This window comes from Carassius gibelio, chromosome B19 (genome assembly GCF_023724105.1).
Source record: "Carassius gibelio isolate Cgi1373 ecotype wild population from Czech Republic chromosome B19, carGib1.2-hapl.c, whole genome shotgun sequence".
Lineage (NCBI taxonomy): Eukaryota > Metazoa > Chordata > Actinopteri > Cypriniformes > Cyprinidae > Carassius > Carassius gibelio.
In genome coordinates this window covers 13,579,421-13,594,220 of record NC_068414.1, presented here as the reverse complement: position 1 = coordinate 13,594,220, position 14,800 = coordinate 13,579,421, and the positions used below count along the sequence as shown (strand labels likewise).

Sequence of the window (14,800 nt, the reverse complement as noted above, 5' to 3'; positions counted from 1 at the left end):
TGACCTGACCTGACTCTGGAGTGTAAACGGTGACCTGACCTGACTCTGTAGTTTAAACGCTGACCTGACCCGACCCGACTCTGGAGTGTAAACGGTGACCTGACCCGACCCGACTCTGGAGTGTAAACGGTGACCTGACCCGACTCTGGAGGTAAACAGTGACCTGACCCGACCCGACTCTGGAGTGTAAACGTTGACCGGACCCAACTCTGTAGTGTAAACGTTGACCTGACCCGACTCTGTAGTGTAAACGTTGACCTGACCCGACTCTGTAGTGTAAACGTTGACCTGACCTGACTCTGGAGTGTAAACGGTGACCTGACCCGACTCTGGAGGTAAATGGTGACCCGACCTGACTCTGGAGTGTAAACGGTGACCTGACCCGACTCTGGAGTGTAAACGGTGACCTGACCCGACTCTGTAGTGTAAACTTTGACCTGACCCGACTCTGTAGTGTAAACTTTGACCTGACCCGACTCTGTAGTGTAAACTTTGACCTGACCGGACTCTGGAGTGTAAACGGTGACCTGACCCGACTCTGGAGGTAAACGGTGACCCGACCGGACTCTGGAGTGTAAACGGTGACCTGACCCGACTCTGGAGGTAAACGGTGACCCGACCTGACTCTGGAGTGTAAACGGTGACCTGACCCGACTCTGTAGTGTAAACTTTGACCTGACCTGACTCTGGAGTGTAAACGGTGACCTGACCCGACTGTGGAGGTAAACGGTGACCTGACCCGAATCTGGAGTGTAAACGGTGACCTGACCCGACTCTGGAGGTAAACGGTGACCTGACCCGACCCGACTCTGGAGTGTAAACGGTGACCTGACCCGACTCTGAAGTGTAAACGGTGACCTGACCTGACTCTGGAGTGTAAACGGTGACCTGACCCGACTCTGGAGTGTAAACGGTGACCTGACCCGACTCTGGAGGTAAACGGTGACCCGACCTGACTCTGGAGTGTAAACGGTGACCTGACCCGACTCTGTAGTGTAATCTTTGACCTGACCTGACTCTGGAGTGTAAACGGTGACCTGACCCGACTCTGGAGGTAAACGGTGACCTGACCCGAATCTGGAGTGTAAACGGTGACCTGACCCGACTCTGGAGGTAAACAGTGACCTGACCCGACCCGACTCTGGAGTGTAAACGATGACCTGACCCGACTCTGAAGTGTAAACGGTGACCTGACCTGACTCTGGAGTGTAAACGGTGACCTGACCCGACTCTGGAGGTAAACGGTGACCCGACCCGACCCGACCCGACTCTGGAGTGTAAACGGTGACCTGACCCGACTCTGGAGTGTAAACGGTGACCTGACCCGACTCTGGAGTGTAAATGGTGACCTGACCCGACCCGACTCTGGAGTGTAAACTTTGACCTGACCCAACTCTGGGGGGTCACCCTTGACCTAATAGCATTATGAAATGCATTAAGTGATTTTAAAAGGATCAACTCCATACAGGCAAGCAGACGAGTACAGAATTGTACATTAAACGTTTTCCTCCTATAGAAAATCATCATAAATAAAACACATAATGTATCATAATGGACAAAGACGGAGTTGTAGACAGTTTATTCTATATGGAAAAATGCTCAACCCGAAACTTTACGTGTTGCATTTAGTCTGGGCTCACCTGCTTGCCTGTACATATTTTAATAATGTAGAGAAGCATATTGAGTTTGACCTTTATTATCCATTATGCCACATTTTTCGGTATGTGAGGAAAATACTATATGTGTCAATACGACAATGTGTATATTGTGTCGATTGCAAAAAGTGCAAGCAGCGATTGCAAGTGATATTGTAATTTCGATTATTTTTTCTTGTCTTCACCACCTGGCTACTGTTATAAAGTGTTGGGAAATTCAAACAAAAAGTTATAAAAAAATTCAACTTAATAAAAAATAAAGACTGCAAGTGATGTTACTAGTGGAAGTGCAAGTGTCTGAGAGTGCAAGTTGGAGAATGCAAGTCTGACAAGTGCAAGTGCACGTCTGCAGCCAGACCCTCTTGGATTTTTCTGTGAAATTTTCTAAAGATTATTGTTTTTGCTAGTAAATGGTGACTCATGGCTGTCCTAACAGCGAGTCACTGAATGATCCATTCAACCAATTAATTTCCTTTCATTTAAACACTGATTCATTCATGAAAGGAACAAGTGAAAGACATTACGTGTCATTGAATCATTCACTCATCTTATTAGTTCAAAACAGATTAATTTATGACTGAGACACTTTACTGTGGGTTGCTCACACAACTGCTGATTAAGCTCTGGCTTTTTTGTTTTGTTAGTGGAGAAAAAACAAAGGAACTGGCATTATTACAAAATGTGCATTACTCAATATTAACTTATATTCTAGTGAACAACTCTGTATGTTGATCTGAATAACAGCACCACTGTGAATCGGTGTTCTTGTGCATACAGCTGGAAGGACAGCACTCTTGCTCATGTGATATTGCTTAAATAAGAAATGTAATAAGTATGACTCTATGGTTTTTCAAGGTGTATTGAAACTTGAAAGAATTTAAAATGAGAACTGCATAAATTCTGTGTGGGATGAGTAAAGCGGCAAAATCACATCATCTTTGTTGCACTCTTGATGCATTACAACAAAAACAGTCATATATTTAACATAAAACATTACTAACTAAACACATGAACATGATCTAAGACTGAAGTGATGTGGCATATGGTTGTGTCCTATTTCAATTGAACAAAATCAGCAATTTTTTTCCTTCCACCAAAGAATTTTTGGGTCGGAATTATGCATCTTTGAGGTTCCACTGTGGTACATTTGAGACTGAAGTTTTTTCCGCTGACAAAGTAAAGAGAGGACATTAACCAATGTGAGGTGAAGTCCACATCACCATTTTGCGTGTATGATACATGAAACCACACAATAAAGAGGACACAGAGATACAACAATACTGAGAAAATGAAAAAAAAAAAAATCACTTCCTGACCCTGCCACACATAACAGAAGCCACATAAGGCATAATATCTAATAATTGTTGTTGTTGTACTTTACAATTATCAAACTGACACTTTTATAGGCTATAGGTAATCACAAATAACATAATATATGAAAATAATATGTTTATATATGTAGTTATTTTATTTTCTCTGGTTTTAGATTTGTGTAAATTAAAGAAAAAGTTAGTCAAACGATATGTTTCTTTTATTCAGGTGTTTTTATTCAGTCTATTGGAATAAACAGAGTTCAGAACATATTGGATGAAAGTATAAATTGACCATTTCAATTCACAATATAAACAACACTATTCAAAACATCAAAGATCCATAACGATCTGAACATAAATATCAGAATTACTTATGCTTTTTGGGAAGAGATGTCAAAATATTTGTAAATGTTGCCTTCTTTCATCTGATGTACAGCAATGCCAAATACCAAAATAAGTTTGATAAATAAAAATGGGTTAGAGCAAAATACTGGACATAAACTGAAAGCTCTTTGAAACTATATGTGTTTTCATAGAGACATCATCAAAAAGGTTTTCCGTCCCAGCCTATAAATAATCACTGTTGCCAGAAGCAGGAGACCAAATATTAAGCAGACAGACAAATATATGTATTTTGCTGCATAACACACATCTGGTGCATCTGTGGAGACAGAAAATATGAAAAAGTTCATTTAGAGAAAGAAAGAAAAAATCATAGAATATTCAATACACAGATGATAATTAGAAAATAAAAACAATGAACAAAGTAACCTAAGGTAAGGTAAGGTAACCCAGTAAGATCTTTTAAGTATCTTATGCTCACCAAAGCAAGCTGTATTTATCTGATCGAAAATAAAGTAAAACTGTAATAATGTGAAATATTGTTAGAATTTAAAAAAAGCTGCTATTTGAATATAATTAAAAATGTAATGTATTCCTGTGATCAAAGCTGAATTTCAGCATCACTACTCCAGTCTTCAGCATCACATGATCCTTCAGAAATCATCTAAAATGCTAATCCATATGTTAGATTTATAGTTTTACTGTACCATGTGGCTGAAGGGTCTTGTTATAGAGCTGTCCTCCAAACTGCACTACACACACACACTGCACCTTCCTTTCCCACTCCTCAGCAGTCATCAGGATCTGGCTCCTAGTGATCTGGATGACACCATCGTTCCCATGTGTCAAAACTGGCTGTCCTTTCTCCTTTTTCCCCTCCACAGTCCAGAACACATGAACTTGAGAAGCCTCGACCCCCTTCACAACACACTGAAGAGGGACCGAAGGACCGTTTGTGATCAGCGGAGTAAGAATATCAATAACAGGAAACACAGTGTGTTCTGGAACGAGATTAGGGGAAATATTTGGCTACAATGGAAAGAGATACTTAACCTAATAAAGCGTTTGAACTGTTTGTGGCAGTCATTATGCTGCTGTTATATGGGTTTACTCTAAATCAGTCCATAATGAAGATGTGAGGCACATACACACTTAAAAATAAGGGTTCTTTATTAGAATCAGAATCAGGAAGAGCTTTATTGCCAAATATGCTTGCGCATAGAAGGAATTTTTTTAAGTGACATAAGCTTCCAGTAGACAAAGACAACAAAACACAGAGAAAGAAAGAAAAAATAATAAAAATTAGCACTGATGATTTCATTAAGAACCTTTAACATCCATGGGAACTTTCCTTTCCACAAAATGTTCTTTATAGTGGAAAAATGTTCTTAAGATTAGCCAAATGTTCTTCTCCACACTAAAAAAGAAATGGGTTCGTTTATGAACTAAACTTTGAGATTCTTTGGGGAACCAGATACTTCAGCTGCATTGCTTTAAAACCCAACTTTTTAAAACGTCAGTAGACAAACCTCAGAATTAAGGCCATTTCAAACTGCAAAGTTTGTCTAATCAGTGTGTTATTCCAGTCGGCATCTGCTGACTTTGGTCCCTATTTGTTTTTGTCCTTTTTGGGATGTCTGAGAAGTGACTCCGAAAATTAATGGCAATAATAATAAAGTGGCAAAAGTTGACAAAATTATTATTTTATTTTGATTGAGAAAATGAATAGAAATGTGCAATTCATTATTTTTGTAAAGAAGACACTCCTAAAAGTTATTTGTGGTGTTTTGCATATCCATTTTAGCCAGTGCATTGTCTAATAATTCAAAACATCTTTAAGTTGACCTTTAGCTTGGTGCCAGCATTATTATCTTTTAACTTCCATATACATTAATTCACATTAAAGAGATTATTATTATTATATCTCACCTTTCACAATGACTCTGGATCCATTACCGATGTGAGCAAAGCGGCTGTGCACAGCTGCGCAGTAGTACATACTGGAGTCATGCACTGTTGTATTGGTGATGACAGCAGTACAAATACTGGTCCACTGGTTGGACGAGTAATGAGGATGGATCTGAAGTCTATCGGTCAGGCTGATCGTTGCGTTCTCGGGAATGACTTTCAGCCAAGCCACTGTTGAACACGAGGAGTACAGCTCTACAATGTTGCAGTTTAAAATGACATCTTCTCCAGCCATCACCTCAGCCACTGTCGGCCACTGTGTTACAATGAAGGGCTTCGTCCCTAGGTGAAAAGATTGCAATGTTTGTTATTGTGTTGTTATTATCTCTTTTCCATAATGCCTCTGTATAGAACTACATTTCAAAATAAAGAAACATTCAATTTTTATAACTATAAAATTCCTGCCCATCAATGTATCTAGTCCATCCATTATCATCTACCTTCTGCATATTAAATGTTTGCTAAGTGAAAAAAAGAGTAAAAACTGTTTACCTGTTCCCACAGTGTGAGTGACCCAGATCATCATCAGCCAGATGCTCATCTTTAAAGTCTGACGATCACAACAGAATCTAGCCTTCATCTGACTACTTCAGCAAAACCTGGTCTTCCTTTCAGGTGTCTGGTAGGGTCGTTTTGCAGTAGATAATGACTACAGAAAACACAGGACTGAACCTATGGCCCGAAATTGCACTTGTTTTGATATCTGTAGGAGTTGAAAACCTGTGCGATGTTAAGTATGAACTGTCTAAATATTTCCTGTGACATCCCCAACATAGCTTTCTCATGGGTTGTCTCCAGTACCAATCACCTATTTGTTTGTTTATTTGTAATCACTCTGAGGCTAGAGAAACTTTTTTATTTTTATTTACTTTTCATATTTTATGATTCTTAATAATAATAACAAATTTTTAAAAAAATAAATAAAAACAACAACAAACATCTGTAGTGGTAAAGCTAAAACAATTCACCTTTAATTGGCACTAAAACAACAAACATTCAGCAGTTATTCTTCTTTATGCTTCTTTTTGGAGATAAAATCAATGTAACAAACAAAGCATAACTTTTGCTGCTCCTTTTTTCAATAGGGCACGAGCCAAGGTTTTTTTTTTTTTTTTTTTTTTCTCTAGGCAGCAGGATTTCCACTCTTTAACAGAAAAATCTTATTTTCAGTCATACTGAGGCCCCGCTGACAGTTTGTTGAGACCCCTAGTGGGCCCCAGGCCTCTGACTAAGATCTCAAATATGGAGAAATATGGAAACTGTGCTCCAGTACTGATGAAAGGATCAAAACGGATACAGGGAGAGTCATGCCTCGTAGATTCACTTTAGCACAGGTTTGAACAGGACAGGGTATTGTGACATAGGCATCAGAATAGGCAGAGTAAATACATATTTTATCAGTCATTATTCAACCCTTCTTAGGATGACAGGGAACTAAACCTTATGTGCTCAGGTTTCCTGTTTTTCTCTCTCTCTCTCTCTCTCTCTCTCTCTCTCTCTCTCTCTATATATATTTACTGTATGTATGTCAGTGCTGTCAAACTATTAATTGCATCCAAAATAAAATAAAAAAATTGTTTACATAATATATGTATGTATGCTGTTTATATTTATATAAATACACATGCATGTATATATTTCAGAAAAATGTTTATATATTAATATATTTATTTATAGTATACATTTTCTGTATATAAACATAGACATGTATATAAATGTAAATGTTTTCAAAATATATACTGTATGCGTGTGTGTACTAATATATACATAATAAATAAACACAGAACACACACATAGTGTATGCAAAAAACAAAAAAAAACAAAAAAAAACTTGTATTTTGAATACGACTAACCTGGACTAATTGTTTGACAGTACTAATATATATATATATATATATATATATATATATATATATATATATATATATATATATATAATATATATATATATATATATATATATATATATATATATATATATATATATATATATATATATAGTAAAAGTCCCCCATAGTATTTTTACTGTAGTACTTAGTATTTTCTAATGGTTTTGCCAAAATAAACATCCCATGATCAATTTAACTGTATATTCCAGTGCTCTCTCTCTCTTTAGTCATCCTCAAAAGTGTGGCATTTATTGAACCAGGTAGATGATGACACACTCATGAGCAAATACTTGACACTGAAACTCTGAAGTATGCGTAATCTGTGCATCACACCCATACAAGTGTGAACACGAGTCTGTATGTACAAAGCACATTTGTTCTCTTTGTAAGTATGTAACATTTGCAGTGGACTGCAGGTAAAACAGGCAGTCTGCTAATGGCAGCTTGCCATCAGAAAACTGTGTGGTATGTGAAGAATTTCAGCTCACTTGCATTGAGCTAACTAAACTAACATCTGCAGTGAGAAATACACCATACACTAAATGAAAATGTGTAGCAAGAAAAAAAAAAGAGACCATCTACAATATATTTTAAGTTGGTGCTAAACAACAATTATTTCTAATTGACACAGGAACAAACAGCAGAGTAACAAACCAGAATCAACATGCAGTAAAGAAACCGACAACAACACTTCGTAAGCCAGTCACAAAGGGCCATTGTACTCCTGTGTGAAAAAAAGAAGTCTACTTAATTGTATTGAATACGCTATTGTAGTGTACTTCAAACCATAAAAGCAAACTTTTAAAAAACTGTACCTTCAGATAATGTAATAAAAGACACCTTTAGTTCACTTAAAAGAGAGGTCATGTTTTTAACACAGGTAAGTACACTTTTATAAAGTGCACTTTGTACTAATGTCAAATGAATACATTTTTAAGCAGTCCACTTATTTTCAAATATTGACTATAGCATACTAAAACACAAATGTCAAAGTAATGTGTTATTCACTATTAAAGTTAATATATTTTAAATGAAATTGCATATTCATTATTACAAATGTGTAAATAAAAATATATTTAAATGCATGAGTATAGATGACATTCAATTATATTTTAGTTTACCATAAATGCTTGTCAATACACTTAGCAGTAAACTTATTTACCTTTTTTAACCAAAACAACAGAAGTATGAAATACCATATAAAGACACAATAAAGTCTTACATAACTGTCAGAAAAGCACTTCAACTAACTGCATTTAATATTAATTTAAACTATTATTCAATTTCATTCAATTGTAAATAACGCGTAATTAAGTGTCTGAAAAACACACCAAAGTATATTCTTGTGAAGTATATATGCTAAAGTGTACTTCTTTTTAAAAAGGGTTCATATGTGTACATGGCAAAATGAAAAAATGTGTAATTCTTCTTGTGTAAACGAGTTAGTTATACAAAGCCCACTAGGTATCAATTACCATTTTTCAACTTGCACAAGATGGGGGTGCAACTGTTTGAAAATGAGGACAGACTGACTAATTCAGTGCTCAGTATGTTTATGAGTAAATATGCATGATTATACACACTTGTGCATTGCTGTCCTATATTCTGTACAAGTAATGCACTCATGTAATGCTGTCAAAGGTGTGTCATGTTGTACTCTCAATGCACCCACCCAAAATGCTGAGCATGCCCTTGCCTGTGCGTTACCAGAACTGTTCAGAAAACAGGCAGAGAAAGAAAGCCAAAGCCAGTGAATTCTGGTCTGACCAGGGACACGCCTTGCTCAATGGGAATCCCGCCATACAGTATTTCTGAAGGATTCCTGGAAAGAATATCATAAAAAACAGTACCCACAGTTCTGTTGACTAAAGCATTATACAGGAGCAGTGAACACCTGGCAGAACTTCTCAGTTCTTTAAAACAAAAACGTTTCCTAAATAGCCTAAAAACTAACCCAATGCAATGCAAACCCAACCACACGTTCAGAACTAGGGCCCTGTTGTTGTGCAAAAGATTTTTTATCCTGAGAGCTTCCAGATGTGTTCCCAGAGGATCAGTAAGTCTGTTTTCCAATCAACAAAAATGTGTCATACGGAAACCTGGGTTTCCAGAGTTTTTTTTTTTTTTTCAGCGTTCAAAGTCCATGAAACCCGATCGTCTCCGCCCCGTTAGGTTCACTGTCCTGAAGAATCAAGTTACAGGAGGCATTTTTCCCATAGCAGTCACTGGCAAGGAAGGTGGGTTTAGTTTTTAGTTTTTTTTTTTCCTCCTTTGTGGGAGGATTCAGGATGTCAGCCAAGATGTGACAGAAGCGATGGGACGCTGAGAGTGTAGAGTAAGGAGCACTGCACGACGAGAACAGTAAAGTTTATCTAGAGCCAAGAAAATAAAACAAATCACGTCAAATGGCGGCACAGGTATGTGGTTTACTTTATATTATATATTAGTGATTGCTCGTTTGCATTTCATTTGGGTTTTACGTAGTTATGGGTTTATAATTTTTTTACGTAAACTGCGCTTCGTCGGATTGTTCTCTTAAAACTTCGCGTTTGTCCGTCAATCTTCCGCACTTGACCGAAACGGTGTCCAGATTCTGTAGTTTGTTGTTGTTAAAGGAACTATTTTTTTTTCTCCCAGTTTTCTTTCTTCTTCTTTTTTCGAAAAGTCAATCAACTTCAAGTGCCAATGACGCATTTTTTGCCTCGCCTGTTTTCTGATTGACAGACGTCTTCGACTGTTGTGACGTGTCTCGTTGTTTTTCACGTCTTGTAGCCTGTACCACAATCACTGCGTTTTAAAGGGCATGCAAACTGTAATTCAACTCTCAAAGACACTAAGTTTGTTCACATTCCGCTGCTCTGTTTCTGAACGCAGGAACGCGTCCTGTGTTAAAGTTCCCTAACAGAGAAGAAATATGGCCAGCGTCAAGATAATTAAAGCCATATGAGTCGAGAGCTTCGCTGCAATGAAACGTTCGCAATTCTATCTATGCGAACGATACAACGGCTGTGTGTCTAAACATAGCCCCAACCACCCCCATCTGGTCTATGATACCCAAAAATGCTGTCTAAGGAGGCAGCTGACTAGGATTTGACATACAGCCATTGTGTAGAAATGGAAAGCACGGGGAATCAATCAGAGTCTTTGCGTGGTTGCTCTCTGGGAGAAGCCTCAAGAGGAAGATTGCCTATGTGGACTTAAAGAAAGAGGGGGAAAGTGTAATTGGGGTTACATATTACACTTTTTATAATCGTAGCTTCACATTTTTATGCATTTCAACACCATAGAGTAAATGTAATTTAGGTCAAAGCTGTGGAAGTCTTAACAAAGCAGGGAAATGGTTTCCATCATACATGCACAGCTTAAGTAAATAATGTTCAGAGGGCGGCTGTCTTGGCCTGATATGCCGGTATTTCAGGTACTGTACTGGATAATTGTCTGAGAGCAACAAGGTTTGAATAGACAGTTTACAAAGACCATTCATTGATAGTGCTCTGATAGTCTTGGAGGGAGGAAAACACAAACTTTTTAAAAGATTTTTTAGAGTTAAATGATCAGTATGGAAACAGGTGCATATAACTGATTTAGTCCTAATGTTCATTGCCTAATTAATTATAAAAGACAAAAAGAAGAGCTATTAACACTCCAGACTGGAATAAGTATGGATCACCATAGCATTTTTCAGCTTCATGCATTACATTTTCCAGTTTAATTATTGACAGACATTGAGCAAAAATATCATTGCAAGATCTCCAGATCAGTGTATTTGCTACTAGGCTCTTGAAAGTTCCAATACTTGAGTGCTTTTCTTTAAAATGCTTTTCTTTTCTTTAACTTCTTTGTGAGACTTAAACAGGTTCTCCTAGCAGAGTAAAACCATTTTGGTTTTAACTAAAATGTGTTTACTATACTAGTAAAACCCCCACCTATATTATTCTTCTAAACATGTGTCCATCTGTCTGTACTCTCTTAATTCTGCAGTATTCTGACCTTGAGAAGGCCATTAACACCTTGGTCACAAACTTCCATGCTGCTTCTCCTGATAATCGGCCTACGCTGAAGGCAGATGAGTTCAAGAACCTCCTCTCCTCCCAGCTGCCAACTTTAGTCAAGGTAACCCCCCTGCTTCATTCCAGCAGAGACCAATGACTCAAAACTGTTATTACTCATTTCCTGTGATTGTACGTTGTGTACTTATAGTGTAACAGTTGTTCATAATTTTAAATTTTTGAAAATGCTACAGCGGAACCCAGTTAATTGATTACATTATGTTAACAATGATATTTGGATATTAAAACGTTTCTGCATAGTTTTAAGCCCTGTGTGTTACTCCTAGTCTTTTGTCTTTGTGTAGGAAACACAGTGCACTCTCTTTGTTATTATTGGCTCCATGTGCTGGAAAGACCAGTTTTGTTAAACTTTTAAGCCAGCATGCAGGTCTTAATTATTATCATCTGTATAACCTATTTTGGTAGCAAAAAATGGGTTTTTATGTCATATACATACAGGTGTAAAATATATATAATCCCCAAATGTCTGTGACGTTGTTCCCATATTTGTTAAGGAAAGGTTTTGGCAACCACAACTCCCCTTTAAAAAAAAAAAAAAAGTTGAACTTTTTTTCAGGCTGAGGGATTGGCTGGTTTCACAGAGAATGTTTCCCAGAGTTTGTTGCCTTAGAAAGAGGTGTGGACTGATTACATGGATCAGTTTGACCTCAGGTTGAGCCAAGAAGGACACTGGGTGTGGCTCTATTGAGAGAGCAAAATGGTGACTGCCGTTGATCGGAAAGATAAATAATTTCTCCTGCAGTCAAACTGACGCTGCTCTTCAGTTACAGTCAGTATCAGGTCATGTTTTGGCAGGCCTTCTACAGCTTAAGGGAGAGCCTCTGACATAGTAGATTTTGTGGTTCTTTCAGCTGAATGAAGAGCTAATGCTCTGAGGAATATGGTACTGTAACATTTGTACAATACTTCAGTGATCCTGTTCTTCAGTGCCGATGTTATTCTGCTCACAGTTCATGTTGTGATGTGTTTGTAACAGAAGAGTGAAAAACGGTACAGAATGGAATGATTTAGAGAAAAAGTATCTTAAGCATAGAATTAATATAAATCTTGTATATGATTATGTACGTAAGTGTTGCCAAGTTTAATAATTTGATTATATTTAAACGATTCCAATTGAAAGTTTGAATATGTTAGCATTTGTTGTACTCACTGTATTTGAATTTGCAGAGTAACTGTTAAAGCTGTTAAAAAATCTTTCCGAAACCTAAAAAGATGAAAAAGAATATTTATTATGAAGCCGTAAAGAAAGCCACATGAGGGCGACAAAATGTCAGTTTTCAAAAAAAAAAAAAAAAAAGCCAGTGAACACCAGTGAGTTTATCTCTCTCTCTCTCTTTCTTTCTCCAGTCGGATAATTTTGGAGAGGTGCTGAAGCAAATGGGAGTAAAGGATGGGGAAGGCATCAGCTTCAAGCACTTCTGGAGCCTGATCCAGAATTTGGCCACAACCCAGCATGGTCTGCTGAGCAACGAGAAGTTGTCCAAATGCACCTGCCTTTTACTATGAGCCGTGGGCTTCAACCGCATCTGCCACTAAGATCTGGTCTCTCATCGCTGCATTTATCTAGAACCACTCATCTCCAAACAAAACACTAACTTTCTTTCCTAAGCATTCCAGTACATAAACACAATTTGTACATCAAGATGTCTTCACATACTTTTTTTTTTATAATGTGTCAAGCACTACAGCAGCCGTCATCTCTCCTCATATCAAGTGTCAGGTTAATTTTAATTTACAGACCAGTTAAATACTTCATACACCATAGTTGAACTGGAGACCCATTCATTTTTCACTTTCAACTGGATTTACTGCTTTCCATATGTGCATTTAACAAGTGTTTCTCAGTAACATAAATAAATAAAATATTTCCTTTTTCTGTGAGAACACTACGTATTAACTTAGTGCCATAATAGTCTAAAGTATGTGTATGTCAAGACAAAGATATGTACTGAGAGGTATATGCAAACAAAAACAATAATAAAATTTTTTTATTTATATTTTGTAATACTGTTTTTAAGGCCAAAAATCAATAACACCCTGAATTATTGTCTAATAAAATTCATATAAAAAATGTTGCTTGTTGATTTTTATTTTTTACAAAATGTATAATTCTCAATGTTTAAATAAGCTTATTTAGAATCAACTGTCATTTTATTTAGAATATGCTGTCATTGTGCAACAGAAATGTTACTGAATCTGCCAGTGTAAAGAGTGAAGTAATTTCTGACAAAAAAATTATAATAAACAAACTCAGTAGCAACAGAAATATTATATCTTTATTGTTATATCTATTAAAATATTGTATTAGTCTTAGGTCTTAGAACTGTGCTGAATAATGTTTTATTTTAACACCACACCACCAGAAAGATCTGGTAACCACAGACAATTTACACCAAGTGTGAATGCATTTCCTATCCTCTTGTATTCTCCCTTTATGCTGTAAAGGCAGTTCCACACTTGTCCATATAGACCTGAAAATTAATTGTATTGGAAGTCTTTTTTTGCAACTCTTGCAAACGCTAATTTGCACCTAGACATTAAGCTAAGAAAGTCACAGGTTAAAAAATATTTATTCTGTGTTGTCACAACAAATTTTCACACTTGGCGTAGGAACTCACCATCCTGTTCTGTCAAAACAACCCCACAGAATTAGTACGTTTTTGTGAACCATTTCTTTGTTGAAGTTTGTGCATTTTTTTTAATTCCTTAAAATGCAATGAAAATTAGCCCTATATGCTCTTAAATATGCTCTTAAATTTAATGCATTTTTAAGGTAAACACCCTACAATATATACTTTGCCCAACAACCATTATTCTGACTGAACAATAAATCAATGATTTTAGTCGAATATACGAGTAATTATTGCCAGTTTCATACGTGCATTCATTCATAATCTTTGACATTTAAAATGGGGGAAGCGCTACATCATGACTATGCTCCAGAAATATCAAAATCTGTTGAATGAGATAAAAAGACATAATGTTGAAGGTACTGCCCTAATGACGAGCTGTTGTACCTCTAAAGGTACAGTTTTTGAAAAACTTTGCCATATGTTCTTGGAAAAATTTGAGTCTGAGTTCCTGTTTTGTTTCTTTAGCTCAAGCAACATGATCCCAATCCCATAGAATGCATAAACCAGTTAAAATCAGTTATGTATTCCCCTGGAATTAAACACAATGGGTGAACTATCCCTTTAAGAAACAAATGCTGTTGATGTTAACATATGTGTGAGGCTTTTCACAACTGATATGAATATCACAACTTTATACAGCTAAGAACGTTTATTTACACCAGCGGTTAAAATATCACAGGTTCAGTTTGAGACTGAAGACATTGAAGACTATATTACTATTTTTGTACATGCAATGCACTGCTGATGGTGAGTCATAGCGACAAAGAGCTTGCAAAACAAGAGGCTGAAAAAAGAATGAGAAGAGAAAAAAAGAAGAGTTTTGATGACTACTTTATTATATATATATTTTATATGTTATATGTATATGTATATGTTGTATATATTTTCCACTTGTCTTGACCATTAGCTGTTAAGCAGCAGACCAAACAA

The 14,800-nt window shown here is 36.8% G+C and overlaps 2 protein-coding genes across 2 annotated transcripts; one reads left to right on the top strand and one right to left on the bottom strand.

Annotated features, from left to right (window-relative positions):
- Positions 1-2,952: 2,952 nt before the first annotated feature.
- LOC127979636 (uncharacterized) lies at positions 2,953-6,145 on the bottom strand. Its single transcript, XM_052585220.1, has 3 exons — positions 5,240-6,145; positions 4,018-4,311; positions 2,953-3,629 (listed from the first exon to the last, which is right to left on the bottom strand). The coding sequence occupies exons 1-3, from the start codon at positions 5,511-5,513 to the stop codon at positions 3,499-3,501; spliced, it is 699 nt and encodes a 232-aa protein (XP_052441180.1). The 5' UTR covers positions 5,514-6,145; the 3' UTR covers positions 2,953-3,498.
- A 3,234-nt stretch (positions 6,146-9,379) lies between these two features.
- Positions 9,380-13,503, top strand: s100v2 (S100 calcium binding protein V2). Its single transcript, XM_052584695.1, has 3 exons — positions 9,380-9,584; positions 11,149-11,280; positions 12,585-13,503. Exons 1-3 carry the CDS (start codon positions 9,573-9,575, stop codon positions 12,741-12,743), a joined length of 303 nt encoding a protein of 100 aa, XP_052440655.1. The 5' UTR covers positions 9,380-9,572; the 3' UTR covers positions 12,744-13,503.
- The last annotated feature ends 1,297 nt before the right edge of the window (positions 13,504-14,800 follow it).